The following is an 18,844-nucleotide window of genomic DNA, read 5'->3' as shown; positions in this document are numbered from 1 at the left end:
TACACTGAAAACAACGAACACTGCAGACAGAAACGAAAGGAGCTCTTTGGGAGGCAGAGCCAGTAGGACTGCTGCCATCTGAGGCCAGCCTGGTTGCACATGAACTAAAGGCCAGCCAGAACTATACAGTGAGACTCTGCCTCAAAAACAAAACAGAACAAAAGAAACTCTAAATAACTGAGAAGACATTCCATGTTTGTGGATCTGAATAGCTGAAATTGTTAATTCCAATTCTATGCAAATTGATCAACCAATTCGGTATAATTCTCATCAAAAGGATCTTTTGTAGAAATTGACAAAGTGATCCTAAAATGTATATGGAAGTGGAAAGGCCATATAGTACCACCATAATTTTGTAAAACAGTAAAGTTGGAACACTAAAAAACACAATATAAAACAGAAAATTTGATAAATTGGACTTAATTAAGTGTAAACCTTTTTGTGCTTTGGAAAGACAAACCACAGCCTGGGAGAACACATTTACATAAGGCATCTGATAAAGTACGTGAGTCCATTATATCATTTTATATATATATATATATATATATATATATATATATATATATATAAAAGAATGTGTGTGTGTGTGTGTGTGTGTGTATGCGCGCACGCGTGTGTGTAAGACAGAACTCAGGGCCAGGCAGATGTTCTACCACTGAGCTTCTCAGCTTCCGAGCAGATTACAGGCATATGCATCAAGCCTGGCTGAAGAACTCTTATAACTCTACAACTGCAATACAAAGAACCAAATTAAAATATGGGCAAAAATTCTGAGTAGACATTTCACCAAATAAGATACAGGAATGGCTAATAATCCTACATAAATATTCACTATCATTACTTTTCAGGGGAGCAAATATTAATATATGGTGAGATACCATAACACCACTGTTCAGGTGGTTACAAAAAAGAAAAAAATGAACCCTGGCAATGGGAAACTGCAACCTTCAACTACTGCTGGTAAGAATGTAAAATGGCACAGTCACTTTGAAAAACAATTTGTTTCTTAAAAAGTTAAACAGAATACTTGGGGGACTAGCTGGGTGTGGTGGTACACACCGATAATCCCAGCGCCTGAGGCTGAGGTACGAGGATCTCCATGAGTTCGAAGCCACCCTGAACTATACAGTGAGCAAGACCTTGTCTCAAAAGAAAAAAACAAAAACAAAAACAAAAAAAACAACTTGAGGGACTGAGGCAGGAGGACCATATGATTCATGCTAGCCTGGGCAACTGAGTAAGACCTTGTCTCAAAATAAAATGGACGGGGGCTATAGCTTAGCACTCCCTAGATTTAATTCCCAGTACCTAAAAAAACCAAAGCCAAAGCCAAAACTAACCCCCACAAACAGGGCATAAACACGTAAGACCTAATAATTCCACCTGCAGGACTCTATATGAGAATGAAAACATACATCCGTACAAAGACTTAAATGCTAATGATGTTCAAGGCAGCATTATTCCTTAGAGCTCCAAGGTGGAAATAATTCAAAGAACCAAACAGTAGCGACCCAGCGAGCCATCTGTGGGTGCTATCCGTGGAGTTGAGGGTCACAAAGAAATGGACTGCTGGTGCCTACTACGATATAAGCAAACCCCAAGGCAGCTTGTGATAAGTCAGCCGACCCAGATGCAGAACACCACACAAAAAACTACACAATTAAATTTTCATATGTAACCTCCAGGAAAAGCAAAGTTTTAGATACAAAAAAAGACTAGTGGTTACCTGGGGTCAGGAGAATGAGGATCGGGAGTGACTGCAAACGTGGTTAAAGGACATTTCAAGTGGGGCAGAAGTCCAAATGTACAACTCTGGAGGTACTGAAGAGCACTGAATTGTACACTTCCAGTGGGTAAGTTATGTAAATTATACCTCAATAAAGCTTTTTTACTGTGGCAAGAACAGATAACATGAAACCTACTGCCTTAAAATTTTAAGTATGCAGTTAAGCACAATATTGTGAGCAGATCTCTCAAATTTAATAATCTTTTTTTGGTTCTGGGAATCGAACTCTGGGCCTTGTGCTTGCGAGACAGGCGCTGTGCCACTGAGCTGCATCCCTGGCCCAGATCTCTTGAATTTATCCCTCTGAAGAGAAAAGATTTTATGGCGGAAAAGCACTTCTTCCCCATTCCCCTCCCTTCAGGCACTGGCTGAACGCCATTCTCCTTCGGCTTCTATGAGTGGGACTATTTTGGATGGCTTATAAAATGCAACTGTGTAGTATCTGGCTGTGACTGGATTACTTTCCTGAGCAGAATGTTCTCCAGGTGCATCTAACCTGCCACACTGGCAGGACAGCCTCCTTCCTTCTGCATGAAAGATACCGCACTGAGTGCCTAGGCCGGGCGGGGTCCGCCTCGCTGTGCGCTGCGGGATAAGCGGTGAGTGCGCAAGCCTCTCCTTTTGCACGTATGTACCTCGAGAAGCAGAATTGTTGTATTAGATAGTAATCCAGTTCTAATGTTTGAAGGGACCTCTACACTATTTTCTGTAAGACATTCCATTTCACATCCTGACAGTGTATAGTGTATTTTAGTTTCAGGTCTTACATTTAGGTCTTAAATCCATTATTTTGTTGATTTTTGAGTATGGAGCAAGATATGTCATTCTTTTGCACGCGGATAGAAAGCTTTCAGGTACTATTTGCTGAAGAGATTTTCCTTTCCTCAAATGTATTCTCAGCACCCTTTTTGAAGATTAGTTGAATCTGTTACATGTGGTTTATTTCTGGGGCTGTCTGTTCCAATCGGTCAGTCAGTATGTCTTTTAATTACCATGCCTTTGTAACATGTTTTGAAATCAGGAAATATGATTGCCTCTGGCTTTCTTCTTTAACAAGATTGTTGATATCTGAGATCCTGTGTGGTTCCACGTAAATTTTTGAATTTTCTGTTTCTTTCCTTTTCATTTTCCTTTTACTGTTACTGGGAATTGAACCCAGGGCCTTGGTATGCTGAGCCAATTCCCAGCCTTTTTTTTTTTTTTTTTTTTTGGTTTTTTTTTGGAGATAGGGTCTTGCCAAGTCACCCAAGTTGGGTTCTGACATGTGATCTTCCTGCCTCAGTCTTCCAGAGTGCTGGGATTACAGGCATATGCCACCTCAGGCAGCTTTTTTTTCTTTTTTTAAATTTCTATAAATCAGTACAGGTTTTAAAATTTAAAAATATTAAAATTTAATATGAATGATGTAGAGCCGGGCGTAGTGGTGCATGCTTGTAATCCCAGCACTTGGGAGGCTGAGGCAGGAGGCTCAGTGCGAGTTCGAGGCCAGCCTGGGCTACAAAGTGAGCTCAGGCTCAGTCTGAACTGCAGAGCGAGACCCTGTCTCAAAAAGAGACCAGAAAAAAAAAAAAAAAAAAAAAAAAGAATGATGTAGGCCTATATATACTGATATGGAAAGATGTCAAAGGTAAACAGTTTTATCTCATTTTTGTTTTCTCAGTACTGGGATTGAACCTAGGGCCTTGTGCATGTTAGGTAAGTGCTCTACCACAGAAAGCACTTTATCCCCCATCCGCTGGCCCAATACTGGGAACTGAACCCAGGGTCTTTGTACTAAGCTCTATCCTCAGCCTGTTTTAAATTTATTATTATTATTTTGTTGTTTTTTTTGAGACAGCGTCTCACTTTGTAGTTCAGGCTGGTCTTGAGCTCAATGCGTAGCCCAGGCTGGCTTCAAACTTGAGGTGATCTTCCTGCCTCGGCCTCCTGAGTGCAGGGATTACAGGCATGTGCCACCACACCCAGCCCTTTATTCCTTTATGATTAAAAAAAGTTTTAAAAGTCAAGGTAATGCATACACATAGCTTCAAAAAAATGTAATAGGTCTTCTGACGGAAAAACAATGTACCTTATACTCACAGGCAATCATCTGTGTATGGTTCTTTGGAAAGTCTCGAGGTTACAGTACCTGTAGCTGAGTAACAGGCGTCTTTGGCTGGCCTTTCATGCTTCTCCCGTATCCCCTGGTGCAGAACCCTGCTGTTCCGCTCAGGGCTGCTTTCTGCTTCCACACCTTCCTGCCAGTTTCTTCTCTGCAGAGCAGTCAGCGTGATCCCTGCACACTTCTGCTCACAGTCATCCAGCACTTTCCCATCTCAGAGAGACAGCCGCAGTCTTTACCTCGTCAACTGGTCCTTTATGTCCCGGTCTCATCCTGGGAGCCCCTCTGGCCACTCCTTTGCGGGCCATGCTGCCCTCTCTCCCAACCCTCCTGGCGCAAAGCCTTATGGATGCCGTCTTTCTGACCAACATGCCTGTTCTCGGCCAGCCTCACCCTCACCTTGCATCTCTGTTCAAATGTCACCTCTCAGGGAAGACCTTCCCAGAACCTATTGAAGGGGCTGCGTTCACTTTCTTCCTCTACACTCACCACCTGTCTCCACGTGTGTGCCTTACTCCACAGCTTTTGCTCTTCTCCTCGCATGTCTCCACAGCTCCTCAGGGCAACCATCTCTGCCTGCCTGGTACGGCTTAGCTGCAGGCAATTAGTCTTCCAGCTCAGTGGAAGGGAAAAATGAGTCTGAGCTCCTCTGAACACACATTACTTCCATTATGCTCCTCTGAAAAGAATTAGTGACGTAGCCATATCTGAGGCAGGGAGGCTGCAGAATACAGTGTCGTTGGACGTGCAGGAGCCTGACTACAAATCTATCACTAAAGAGGAAGGAGAGATGCATTCGGGGGGACAATGTGCCAGAATCACCCACAATTTATAGATGTTAGAAACTGAAATCCCATCTGCAAAATATGTTTACAACATGAGAAACCATTATAATTGAGAACTGGTAGGTCCTACACTGTGAATACACTTCTTGTGCTACTCAAAAGGAGAATGTTCCTGATAGCAAATGTTTTTGCTCTACCAACCTGGAGCAGTTTTAGTCTGCTGCTATTACGTCTTTTTCATACAGCTTCTCCAGCCACCCTGTATTCTGTGGAACCTCCCTCCGCTTGGGGTCCCTGTCGTGCACCCTTAGTTCCTGTCTGGGACTTAGGTTTATTGTGCCCTTGCTTGTGGAGTTCCTGGGGAGGGCTGTAGTTTCTGTTCTGTGGGCTGCATCCACCTTTGTTGAATCCTGTGTGGTCCTCTTTGATTCTTCTCTCTTTCTGCCGGAGTATAACCTCTGGACAATTTTTAAGAAGGGAAAAACTGGTCACCTAGGATTTTTGCCAATACCTTCAGTCTGTCCTAGATTCAGCATGTTTCACTCAGGACTATGCAGGAAGTGTCCCTTCTTTCTCAGAATCTAGTGCTGCAAAGCAAATGCTGCTCCCATTTGCTGGACAAGGAATTGCCATTTCCACAGAACTTTTTTTTTTTTTGAGTCAGGGTCTCATTTTGTAGTCCAGGCTGGCCTTGAACTTAGTGCTGGGATTACAGGCATGCACTACCATGCCCTGTTCCACAGGAGTTTTGACAACCTAAGTATTCTCAGTGTTCATACATTTTCCCAGGATCTTTTCTACGTATATCACTTAAATTTGGCACATCCTTAGAATTGGTCTCAGGTGTCCCCACATTCTGGAAAACATCATATTGTTTGCCTCTAAGTTTTCTCTGTCTCACTACATCTCCTAGTCAGATTTGGGCTCTTGATTGTATTTTATCTTTTCTATAATGTTTAAATAACATTATCTTTTTATTCTGTTCTCAAAGAGATTTTCATAACGATACCTTTCAACCATTCTATTTCATTTATGTTTTTTTTGGTGGTGTCTTCTTCTTCTTTTTTTTTTTTTTTTTTTGAGACAGGGTCTTGCTGTGTAGTTCAGGCTAGCTTTTGAACTCAATGTATAGCCCAGGCTGGCCTTGAACTTGTGGTGATCCTCCTGCCTCAGCCTCCCAAGTGCTGGGACCACAGATGTGTGTCATCATACCCACTACTTTTGTTTTTGATACTAATTTTTGTACTGATTTTTCTTTATGGCACCTTGTCCTTTGTTTTATGAGTTTGATATTTTCTTGATTTTCAAGATGACAGAAGGCTGGCACAGTGAACTAATTTTAATAAGGAAAGATGAACATTTTCTAGAAGCCTGCTATATAGTCCTACCTAAAGATATCCAACTAGTAAAACACCAGAAATTCTATATTCTCACTTATGTATATAAAAGCAACAATCTTAAATAAATTAATACATTAAATTTACCTATTCATTAAAAGAATAATTTTATATGATCAACTAGAGTTTATCCTGGAAATGCAAAATAAGGGTTTTGATAATATATTCCTCTTCATTAGGTCATATGAGGAAATTGTATGATTTTAAAGAAATGCTAAAAACTTTAGTTAAAATTTTACCCCTATTCCTTAAAATAACTCTCATAAATTAGAATTGAAAAATATTAAAGTGAAGGAAACTTTCTCAGCATAATGTATGCATATTTCATATTAATGATTAATATTAAAATAAACAAAAGGTCTCTATTAAAATGGAGGACAGAAATATCTGCATTAATGACTGTACTATATATACATAATAGAACTCCAACCAGGCCATGGAAAGATTAAGTAGTTATGTGGTTTTATCTGATGGACACAAAAGGTCTGACTACATCAAAATACTACTGTCTTCTCTCTCCGTCAAACTGGCAATCAAGTTCCTTATAAAGCGTGCACCAATCATTCATATCCTAGGATAAGAACCTGGAGACTTTCACTGAAAACTGTGTGTCAGACTAGCTAATGCCTCACCTGGCAAGCAAGGAGAACAGGGTAAAGCACTTGTTCCTTCCTAAAACCCAAATGACTCTGAAGTTGTGAGGTCTGAGGGTAAGAGAGGAGGGTGAGGTCAGGCTAAGGCCAAGAGGAAGCTAGTCAAGGGCCACAGAGCACTAAGGCAGAAAGCCGAAAGGAAGATCCTTATCATTTTTACAATTTTGAGTGGGGCTAGTCTGGCTCTAAAAGTAATTGTAACACATTTGCCAAAGTAATAACTATATATTTAGTTCACTAATAAACTATGAAGCTTATTTTCAATTGAACAAGCCATTTATTTGTCTCCAAAACAACAGTACCTAAATTTTCCCTGTGTTGTCCTCTGTCTCCATGCTACTTGTAGAAGTGTTAAATAAAACTGGGAATTTCATTATTTTCTTCTTTTCACTGGCATAGTGGGCTGCTTATCTAACTACACACCTCTTACCTCACACTAAGACACTAAGCTAATTACAAAAGTCTGTTTAAATCCAGACACCTGTCTTTTGTTTTGCTGCGTACTTGGGTCTTTTCCAAGCAAGCAGAAAATCTCCAATCAGTTTGTTATCACAACCAGAATGCAAGAGATTAGTGACGATGAAGAAAAGCAGAATCAGTTTACATCCTTTCGGGCAAGAGAATAATATTACTTCACAAGCAAGAAATCTGAGGCTCCCTGACCTTAATTTAGAAAACCTGCAGTTAATAATCACATTAAAGTTGGTTTTACATGCCAGACAGTTTTTGTTTCCTCTGTTGTTTTTATAATTTGAGTGTCCGTTGTGGTTACTAAAGTTATTTGCTGAAAGGCATATATTAACATTTAAAATATTTAATCCAAAAATATAGAATTATTTAATCCACAATAAAACAGGCCTTATAGTTTAGGTATATTTGAGTTAATATACACTTTGTGCTGATATTTTTTAAAGTTAAAAACATTGCTTGTATTTATCCAGAGTAGAATTTAGCAATCTAAGTACTTATTATAACAACTAATATACTTAATTCTTTTCTTAATTGAGGAATAAAATAGACTTTCCCTATAATCTGTCAAACCAAATAATGAACCATACAGACCCCACCACTGCCACACTTTCACCTCTCCCCCGTCAAAAGGTCAATTGTTTCTGGACAGAGAAAGAAGCAAGCCTGAAGCTACAAATCTAGCAAGGAAGCAGGGTCAAATAACAGCTGTGCTGCACTGGGGCAAACTGGTCAGGTGATCAGGTCAGGACACAGAGGTAAGGAGAAGACAATGACAGCCCGCTGAACCTGGCTTCATTTTTCATACTCAAATACTTAATGAAAACAAATCTAATTAACACCGTAAGCCAAAAAGAAGCATAAGTGATCTTGTAAAGTGTGATTAACTTTCACTTAACATTCTTCTGAAGGCACTGTACTCGCTGAGCCCATTTCAGCTGCTCCTGCGATTGCCAAGCCACTCTGTTTTTCAAGTGTGGTGGCTGAGTGTGCGGGGCGGGACACCTGCTCTCTCTGAGAGAGAGAGATCACTCTGTGCGCGAGAGTGTTGCACCCAGTTACTGAAAGGAAACGCGGAGTGCAGCCACAGGGAGGGTGCTCAGAGGGAACACGCAGCACCATGTATCCTCACCCAGGAGAGGACTTAAAGGGCAGTGTTTGGTGCTACAAAAGTCTAGGTCTACTATTTCCAAGATACTTTTGATTTTATGAAAATAGAACTAGTATTTGGTGCACACACACAAACTCAAAAAGTCACGTCTGCCACTTTCATGATAGAAAAAGTATCTACTGTAGACATAAAATCAGTTGCTCTTGAGGAGGCTTAAGGGGAAGAAAACACTGAGCACAAATTCACAAAAACTTAAAAGGCGCCTCTGCTCCAACGCCACGCTTGTAAATTGAGACTGGCTATTCTAGATCAATGAGGCTGCTGGTTATAGCGTATATATTCTTAGCATTTAAAAAACTTTCATCTCTCAGAAACAGAGAAAAATTTAATCAGATTTTAATGACAACAAATTTAAAATACTACCCAATTTCCTATCTGCCATTAGTATCAATTATACAGTCTCAAAGAAATATTATGCAAAAAGTTAAAAGTAGTACTAAAAATAGTTCACTGTTCCTATTTTCATTAAGCAACTGAACTAAAGGTTCTGGGCCGTCTTATATCAATGTTTTGTAACTTTCTAGACATTACTGTAGTAATTTCCTTCATCACATTATTGGCAGCTGTATAAAATATCAGTGACCATGGGATTGTAGTGCAGTCAGATATTTACTGGTAAGTCCTCATTAACTTAATCTTTTATAAACAAGCCTCATATGAGAAAATAGTGCCCACCCCAGCAACAATCTCAGCAGAAGGAAAGGTAACTCTTGGTTTCCCTGTCACAGGTTTCCACGATTAACAAAAAACTGTTACAAGATACAACAGCTATCTCCCTCATTATTATACTTTACTCTGAAGGGAAAACAACACAGAACATCTCACAAAAATTCAAATAGTAGTCTTTTAAGTGCGATTTTTTTTGAAAGACCTCTGTAATAGTAACAATTTAAAATTCTAAAAGCAGGTCCTATTCAGAGTGGGGGAGGAGAAAAGAAAAGAATGGAAAGAAAAAAAAAATCTTGGCAGTAATGTTTTCAAAAGTTTTTTTTTAAATTAAAAAGTTGAAGCTTATTATGAAAAATGATTTATAGTACTCATGACAAATTCTGTGGGTTTTTTGGGGGGTGTTTTTTGATAGCTGTGTTTAGCAATCATTTTGCAATTTTTTTTTAAGTTTTATGTTCATTATCAAAATAGACCTCATGACATACTAACAGAATTAAAAGGGTAGCAATCTTTGGTTTCAGTAAGCCATTAAGTATTTTTAGATGTTCAGGATGTATTTAAAGTTAATTTAGTAAAGAATGTTTAACACCCTTTATGAAAGTATCAATTTGACAATTGATAAAAGTACGGTTTTTCCCCCTAATTTCAATTACATGTCAGGCACTGTGTAGGTGCTTTTTAAAAGCTGCTCATCACTCAATAAAAGCATCTAAAATGTTCAGAAAAACCTTTCTAGGTAAATACTCTGTCTTCTACATGTTAGACATGGCCATTCATGCATACATATACGGATGTGTGTACATTTATATGTATACACACAAATGCAACTTGTCAAAACGAATGGCCCGTAACATCCTTGACGCAGAAATGGTAAACGTCCTATCTGCATTGTAAGAATAGTGCTCACTTAATTAACCCAGCCACCTGTCTAAATACACCAGTAATCTGTACTTCACTGTTAAGATCCAGCTGAAATACAACTTCTCTAATTCTGATCAGTTTGAGAACTATCTTTTCCACAATTAAAAGGTCACTATAATCACAATACCTGGCACTGTTTTCCTGTGATTAGGTTTCAGTAGCTTAAATCTCCAAACACTAGAATTCCTCACACAGCTGTTAATTGTGGACCAGGGACTGACTCACATCTGCTTCTTGCTTATTTCATTAATGGTTCACTTCCAGGTCCTCAAAGAATTGCAGCCTTTCTCCAAAGATAATGTAGGACCCATCTATGTCTGCCTCCTACATAGTTGGCTTGTTCTGGTTTGTCATTCCCCGTACAATGCAAATCTGAGTGAACTCACATCTGTCACAGATCGACCCAATTCGTGGGCAATCTTTTCCCATCGACCTGGGGTCCCTCCTGGGAACTTAACCATACTTCTTGTCAGCTGGCTAAGGTCCTCTTCTGTCCATTCAGGTGCCTGCAAAACAGTAAAGAAAATAAAAAAGATAATTGGGAGAATGCCTACTAAAACATTTAAGAAGCCTGTGAAACAAATTATTGGCAATATGTTTTCGGCGAAAAATAATACTAAAGTATATCCAAAAGTGTAGATGAAGTTTGAGTTGCATATTTAACATTACAATGCAAAGTTCCAGCAGCCTTTTAAAGATTTCCCTATGTATACCAAATAAAACAGAAATACTGCAAAACCACTTTTGAAGCCTATGAAGTTTATTCCTGCTACAAAATGCAATGTTGCTCACAAATGCCTCACAAACATGACTATTACAAGTTAAGAAGCTTAAAATATAAAGAAAGCAAAAAATCCTAGAAGCATAAATGAAAATGTGAACAAGCAAATATACTGATTTATAATCAGAAATGAGACAAAGTTTTTTTTGTTCATTCTGTGTAACAACAGTCAATTTTTAAAATAAAGAAGGCTGACTTGTTAAAAAAGTGCTAGTGCTTTATAAAACGTGGGAACAAATAAAATTAGAAACATTTGTGGCCAAGATTGAAGCTATCCAGGCAAAGCAACATTTCATTTTGAGAAGGAAAACAACCTCCATCGCTGACCAAATTATTAAACTGAATAAGTAAAACACTTGTATTAGACACTTATAAGTAAAGATGACAAAGCCACACAGAAATTCGAACAGCAACTGTATCTCTATGCTTTACTCAGAACTACCAAAGTGAGAAAAGAAAAACAAAATTACTGAGGAACAAAAACCGTATCACGATTATTTTACTTTGTATTTTAGTGCGAAGGTATTTCCCATCAGAGGCAGGAGCCACTTAGAGAGTGAGGAAACCTACCTTGTTTTCCTTTAATTAGAAAGAAAAAGAAAAGAAAGAAAGAAAGGAAGGAAGGAAGAGAGAACGAAAGGGAAGGACCAGATACATACGTGGAAGGAAATCTTTGAAACAAATACCTTTTCTAATCACCATTTCCGATAATGAACAGGCATACATCAGGTAGTTTGCATTACAGAACCGTCAGCACAGAACAACAGTCAGAGGTGAGTGACCCCAGGGACTATCTCCACAGCTACCGCAAAGCTTCTCCCTGACACTAATCCTGCCTGTCATTCTCCCACTGTGCTCTAACCACACTGACATCCGCCTGCCTCACTGCGAGCTTAACGGGGCCCTTCCTGACTTTTTACTGTCTCCCCCAATCAATGGTTCAAGCGTGCTCTTTTCACCATGTCCAAATGGCAGCTTCACTCATAATCAAAGTGCACTGCCCCTGTTAAAGGGCTTTCCGAAAGGCTCTCCCATTTGCATTCATTTGCAAAGCAAACTACTTTTATTCACTTTGTTCTGCTATCAAGAATGTTCCCTGAAGCAGATAAATTGGCATAAATACAACCTGCCACTTAAGAGTCAGTAAATAATAGCCAATAGTAGGGAGGATTTTATCAATCATTCTATTTTGTATCCACTAAGAGCTGAAAGCCTCAAACATATTCATCAGTGCAGTGCCTACAATACATGCATAAATTCTCTTATATAAAAAGGTAGCCTACACTGGGCCTGGTTGGAATTTCTTTGATATTTAATGAATATTAGAAATCTAATTCTCCATATTAAATGATTTATAAATTTACATAGAGGGTTTTTTAAAATTTTTCTTTTTGCCTTAAGAGAAAAGTATTATTCAGATACTCTTTAGAAGAATGTAATTGGATTTTCAAGGTAATATTTTTATTGCTAAAAAGTGAAGCTTTATTAAGTATACAAATTGGTTTCAGAAATGCAAGAGCTAAGTTTTAAGTAGAATTTAAATATAACCATACAGCACAAAATTATACCACAAGTATCATTAAATTGCAACTGCATAAAGATATGCACTGATACAGTATTCAAAACGTATCAGCATAGTTTCAAGCTAAATTAAATCATCTAATTTCTGCATTAACGAACACTTTTAGGACAAACAAAATTGCCTAAAATACCAAAAAAATATAAATCACTGATTCACATAAAAACAATTTTAAAAAATAATTTATACTTTAATAGATTGGCTTTCTATGTAGCTGCGTGTATGAACCCATCCAGAAAGAGTCTAAAAGTATAGTATTGCTTTTTTCCCCAGAAAGATAAATTTTAAACAAAATATTTGAATTAATACCCTGAAAAATCATCAACTGCTATGACAAACTTTCCTTTTAGTTTCACAGTTATTTCATGGCCATGATTTCTGTTAACATCCTAAAAAGATGGATCATAACTAGCACCATAACCTGAAATCAAAAAGAAGCCTCTTAGCAATTCATTATTCTCTCTCCTACAGCTGTAAAGCACTTTGGTGAATGTGTAATTCCTCAGCTATAGTTAGTTGTGTCTTTAGAAGCAACAGAGCCTACTGTGATCCAGCTACTACAGCAGCCATGAGGGTGGCCATGGTGTGAATGTGTTCTCCCTGTTCTAATCTGGAGCCAACTGTAGCTGTGAAAGTCAAATGAATGCATAAGCGCACTGCTTTGCCGCTTAAAACCATGTGTGTCCAATATTACTCAAACACTGGGCCAAAAATTCATCTCTACAGTACAGTAATGGAAGATACCACATGGTGTGGGGACAGCTGTTGTGACTACACAAGCATTCCAATTTTACATCAGAAAAGCCCTGCTTGGGGAATAAATCTCCATACTGAATGCAAAATAAAAAGTAAGGTTTCAAATTATTCAGTATTTTCATGTAACAATCCAAAAATATACCTACTAAATTAAGAACTGATAAGGAAACAAATTATACTACAAATTTTGGGATGAATTTTTGTCACAAAACCTGCTATGTTCAAAGACACAATGTCTTTGACAATTTTAAGTAATTTGGGGGTGGAGGCTGAAGGAGAAGGTACTGTGTTTTTACATAAACTATATTATGCACATTTCTCTTCACAGCTTTAGACCATACATTGTTAATTTATTAATACAAAGTATTATGCAGTTTATTTGATACTGAAAAGTTATGGTCAAATTAAAAGAAAAATTTACTTAATTATGTATTGTGTTTTCATAATTTAATGATACAGAAATTCTCTGAGAAATATTTCTATTGAAACTACTTATTAATGATCATTATTTATATAATTACAGAAGTTAAATTTTTAGTTCCACTATTTAAAAATTCTCAAAATCTTTTTCAAGAAAATAATATCCTTATATATCATCACCCAGTTAAAGTAACAGATCTTTAGCTAGTAATATGGATGGTATAAGGGCCAGGCATGGTGGCACATGCCTGTAATCCCAGCACTCAGGAGGCTGAGGCAGGAGGATTGTTGTGAGTTCGAGACCAGCCTGGGCTACAAAGTGAGCTCAAGGCCAGCCTGAACTGCATAGTAAGACCCTGTCTCAAAAAGACAAAAAAGGATGGTATAATACTAATGTCATTATCTGCTACTTTCTAACTCTATGTTCTGTATACGTTTTCTTTGCTTAGCTTCCAGTCATACAATTTTTATTCCCAAATTAAAAATTGAGTACTTAAGTGTCCCTGACAAACATCTATGTAAACAAATGCTACATTAACAATGACAAAATTAAAAACAAGTCACCTCAAATGCCTTCACTTTTAGAGTTGATTGTGGTGACGCAAGCCTGTAATCCCAGTACTCAGGGAAGCTGAGGCAGGAGGACTACAAATTCTGGCCCACACTGCGCAATTTAGGGACTTAGAGAGACCCTGTCTCAAAATAAAAAATAAAAGGTGTTGGGGACATAGCCCACAGTGTGAAGGCCCTGTATGTAATACCCAGCTCATGTGTATGTGCATGTGTGTGGATGCTCACTCACACACACACACCACACACACACCACACACACACATACACACACACACACACACACACACACACACACACACACACACGGCGTTCATTTTTATGAAGAGGAAGTTCTTTTAGGTGACTCTTCCTGGCTTGCAGGTGGCCACCTTCTTGCTATCCCCTCGCATGTCCCCTGTACGTGCAGGGGAGACTTTCTAGTCTCCCCCTTTGTATAAAGATGTCTTTTCTCCCCCAATTTTCATTTTTTATCAGTGCATGCTTGATCACATTCTTTATGTGGAGTTCGTATATAACTCATCAGCACATCTTGATTTTCGTTTCATCCCCCAACCCCATCTCTTGGTTCCTTCCTGTTAAAGATGTCATTTTATAAAGGCACCAATCCTATTAGACTTAAGGGGATACCAACCCTTAAGACTTCATTAATTGCCTTCGAAAGGTCCTACCGCTATATACTGTGCAATTACAAGGGCAAGCAGAAGCACTGAAAGGACACCCAGGGTTTGAAGGCAGATTCATTTTACATTGATGAGAACTGATTGGGACCATTTCCAAAATATCAGGCCCCAGTCTGTATTGGTGGTCTAGGGCTTATATGGGATAAACGATCAGGAAGTATAGAGGCAATGGCTTGTCAACTGGGGACTGGTTTTTATAATATGCATCACAGTGACCAGCTGTTTCTGTTTTAGCTAGTAATATGGATGGTATAAGGGCCAGGGGTGGTGGCACATGCCTGTAATCCCAGCACTCGGGAGGCTGAGGCAGGAGGATTATTGTGAGACAGAAGCAACAGGAACTGCAACAGGAACAATAACCTGGGCAACTAAGAACCTGAAGTATACGGCTGGGGGGGGATGCATTTTCTGTTACACAATCACATTCGGGGTCAGGGCTTCAGCATATGAATCTGAGGGGACGAAATCTGTACCATAACTGGGAGGAAACACACAAAATGAAGCTGAAGCAGAAGCAGAAGCCCACAATGTGACCCAACTGGTAAAATTTACAAGAATGAATGAAACAAATAGATGAAAGGGCAGGGCTTGGCACTGGTGTCTCTATAACACCAATTCTATGGGCTTTTTTTTTTCATTTTTGGTACTGGGAATCGAACTCAGGACCTTGCACTTGCCAGGCAGGTGCTTGTGCCCTAAGCTATACTCCTGGCCCTCTAACACCAATTTTAAATTAACTGTATATCTGCTGAAATATATCAAGTAGCAAGACTTATTCCCCTTAATCAGTACTAGAAATCCCACTACATTTAAACAAAGTAAACTTTATAACCTAAGGGAGGGTTTTACTAAACATAACATAGAGGACATAACATAGATATGTCTTAACCACAGAACCTACTGTCTTGCCAAAATTCCCCCAGGTTGTAGCACCTATTGTCCTAAAAAAATTACAAAGTGGTCATGGACTCTCTCAGTGAGTAATGAATTAAAATTAAGTCTTTGGCTCATAAATTGATGTGATAAAACAGAACCTATGGATCCACACCTCCCCCATTAAAATGGCAAATATGCCTCACTATAACTTAAAACAGGGCCTTTAATGACTGAAAACCACTATAAGACTTGTGTAGAGAAGAGGTGGTTATCCTCACTGCTAGTCGTTTAACAGCTCAATTTGGGAAACATGAATGGTTTCTTGAGGTAGATTAATAAGGTGGACTTTCTGGGATTAAAAAAGAATACTATGGACTTCATTAAGGATTCATACCCAATATTACTGAAATTACTAACTTCACCTGATTAGCAACTAGTAAATACTTCGCTCTCATAGATTTGGTGAATATGTTCTGTCCAGGGCCTATTTCAATAGTCTGCAGTTTGCCTTCAGTCTGAAAGAACTCAATTACCTGGGTACCATGGTATCTAAACAGCATTGTCATAACAACAATCTTTGAAGGCAAGAGCTTAACTGCACCTCATTTTCTTTGGGAGCACAGGTATGACATCACATTGATGAGGTCCTCCTCTGAGGAGTCATTTGACACACTCAGGACACACAAATACTATACAAAGGAGTTTACAAAATGGGGATGGCCCACTGCCTCACACACGATGCAGAACTCTGTCACTTAAATTTTTGTAAACTGAGGCCACTGCATCCTTCTTAGCACCTAAGGATTTTTTAGGCTCTTTTGGTTCTAGAGAAAATAATTACTCATTTGTAGGTGTATAGAAGCCTATTTATGCTGTTACTTGCAAAACAGCTCACCCCAAATGGGGCTCCTTCTACCAAAAGGCTCCAGAACCCTTCCAAAATTACAACCAATGCTCCTAGTTTTCCCGAGACTCCTTCACCTCAGGGCCTTCAGCAACTTTCTTTTAGTGTCCGAGTTGTGTGTAAGTAAAACCACAAATATCTGGACTTTCTAGAATTAAACTTTTGGTCTTTAAAGGAAACTATACAAAAAATAAAGAGAAAAGCTACAAATTGGGAGCAGATATTCACACACACACTGGGAAAGAAGATCTGTATCACAATTTGTTTATCCATTCTCCAACTGATATTTGGTTTCCTGCCAGCTTCGTATTAGGAATACAGCTGCTATGGCAATTTGTATAAACTCCCTAAGTGGCTATGTTTGAATTTGTCTGGTATAAATGCCTAGGGCCATAGGGAAAAAATAGATATCTAACTTTATAAGAAACTACGTAAGTATTTTTCCAAAGAAGTTGTATTCATACTTGTTTCTGTGGCCTTGTCTCCTCCAGACTTAAGCTGCACATCTACCCAGGACAAGAACACCTGGCGCCTATTGAGGGCCTTTAGATAGACCCTCAGGGGAGTACCTCTGACTCCGGATCACAACTACAACCCTCTTCAGCTGGAACTAGCCGGACTGGTCTTTGTCCCTTCCCCCTTCACAGCAGTTAGGGGTACTTCTTTAGAGGGAGGAATATTAAAGCTAGCTAAGTTAGGTAGAAATATTGTAGGCAGTCAAACAGGGTTGAGCCCTGGAGAGGTCAATACAGAAGACAATTGTGGCGGGAGCAGTATTCACTGAAGGCCAGGCTTCAAAAAAAAGAACTACTCACAGACAGATTTCCCTTAGGGATGAACAGCAGCGATTTGTATTCTAAACAGGTGGCGGACCAAACCTCCCCAAGCCACCCCTTCCAGGAGAGTACTTGTCTGCCCCTGTGCACTTGCTACAACTTGTTTCCCCATTTGATCCCCATTTAATCAATATTACTCTAGTGACTATACCTGTATACTTACTGGTTGACCATAGTTTTGTCCCGCCTCACACCTATCCTATGATTTGCCAATATTGCCTTAGATAATAATATTGGGTCAATATTAGCTAAGCCACTATACTTGTAATCTTACTGATTATAGTTCTTTCCCACTTTAAGCCTATATTACTTTGTGGTTTTGCTCAATAAACACCCTTGAAAAGTGGAGTGTGTGGGCAACCCACTTTCTAGGCCCTCTTCGGGCCCTCTCAGTCAGAAGCTGTCTTTCTCAATAAATTCTTCCTATTCTTAAAAAAAAAAAAAGAAGTTGTATTGTTTTATACTGCTTTACAGTATTATTTTGCAGGCATTATTTTACCAGTGTTATAGTCAAGGATTTGTCAGAGAACAGATATAATACAAGACACATAATTTATAGGGTTATTTTATAACGTTCATCCAACAAGTCAAACGCAGAGAGTGTAGGAGATCAGTTCATGCACTAGAGACCCAAAGAACCCAACTGAGGACCTAAATCCCATGGCACTGTCCTGCACAAGTCCATCTGAAGACCCAGAGCCCATGGCAGTATCCTGCACGAGTCCAGCTGGAGGCCTAGAGCCCTTAACAAAGTCTCATGCAAGTCTGTACCAAGGATCTGCACTGAGAAGGCCCAAAGGTCAGTGGTGGGAGCTAGAAAGTTTGCACCAGTGGGATGAAGGATCTGTGCCTGCAGGGTGAGGGATGTGGACTGGAGCCAGGAAGCCAGGAAGCTCAAGGTAAGGACCAAAGCTCCCCCTAAAGGAACCACAGCCATTCCCAGCAACAGTGAGGACCTTAGCTCCTCTGATGATGAGAATAGCTGAGTTCGTATCAGGAAAACCAGCATGACAAGCTTCACCAGGACAATCAACAGCACACCATCTTCCCCTTCAGTTCTGCTTTTATGCTGTTGGCAACAATCCTCAGGCAGGACTTCCATACCCAGATCCACGCTGATTCAGTTCAGCTGAGTGTTGCAAGTTGCCCATCAGTTAAACCACCACAACCAGCAATGCATATAAATTCTTGTTCTGTATCTTTGTCAAAGTTTGATATTGTCAGTTGCTTTAATTCTGATCATTCTGGTGGGAATGAAAAGCATCTTAAGGTGGTAATAACTTGCATTTCCCAAGTTACAAATGATCTTGAATATCTTTTATATGTGCTCATGCCTCCTGCCTACCTATTAATTAGGTTGTTTGTTGTTTTATTACTCAGTTATAAGAAATCTTCATATATTGTGGATATAAAATCTTTGTCAAGTATATGTACTGAATATTGTCTTCTAGTCTGTAACTTACACTTCCCCTTAAAATTCTTTGTTTT

General features: G+C 39.1%; 1 protein-coding gene and 1 pseudogene across 1 annotated transcript in view; both read right to left on the bottom strand.

Moving 5' to 3' along the window:
* LOC102007795 overlaps positions 1 to 4,195 on the bottom strand; it is an 11,226-nt pseudogene extending 7,031 nt beyond the window's left edge.
* Positions 1 to 18,844, bottom strand: part of Dnajc1 (DnaJ (Hsp40) homolog, subfamily C, member 1) — a gene marked incomplete in the record, with an annotated part of 181,124 nt that overhangs the window by 26,219 nt on the left and 136,061 nt on the right. Inside the window, 1 exon segment of the mRNA XM_013515403.1 lies at positions 10,338 to 10,457. Coding sequence (XP_013370857.1) covers positions 10,338 to 10,457 — 120 coding nt within the window.

Source organism: Chinchilla lanigera, unplaced genomic scaffold (assembly GCF_000276665.1).
Source record: "Chinchilla lanigera isolate Chin_1 unplaced genomic scaffold, ChiLan1.0 scaffold00028, whole genome shotgun sequence".
Lineage (NCBI taxonomy): Eukaryota > Metazoa > Chordata > Mammalia > Rodentia > Chinchillidae > Chinchilla > Chinchilla lanigera.
Note: the sequence above shows the minus strand (reverse complement) of the source record. Positions and strands in the feature narration are given on the sequence as shown.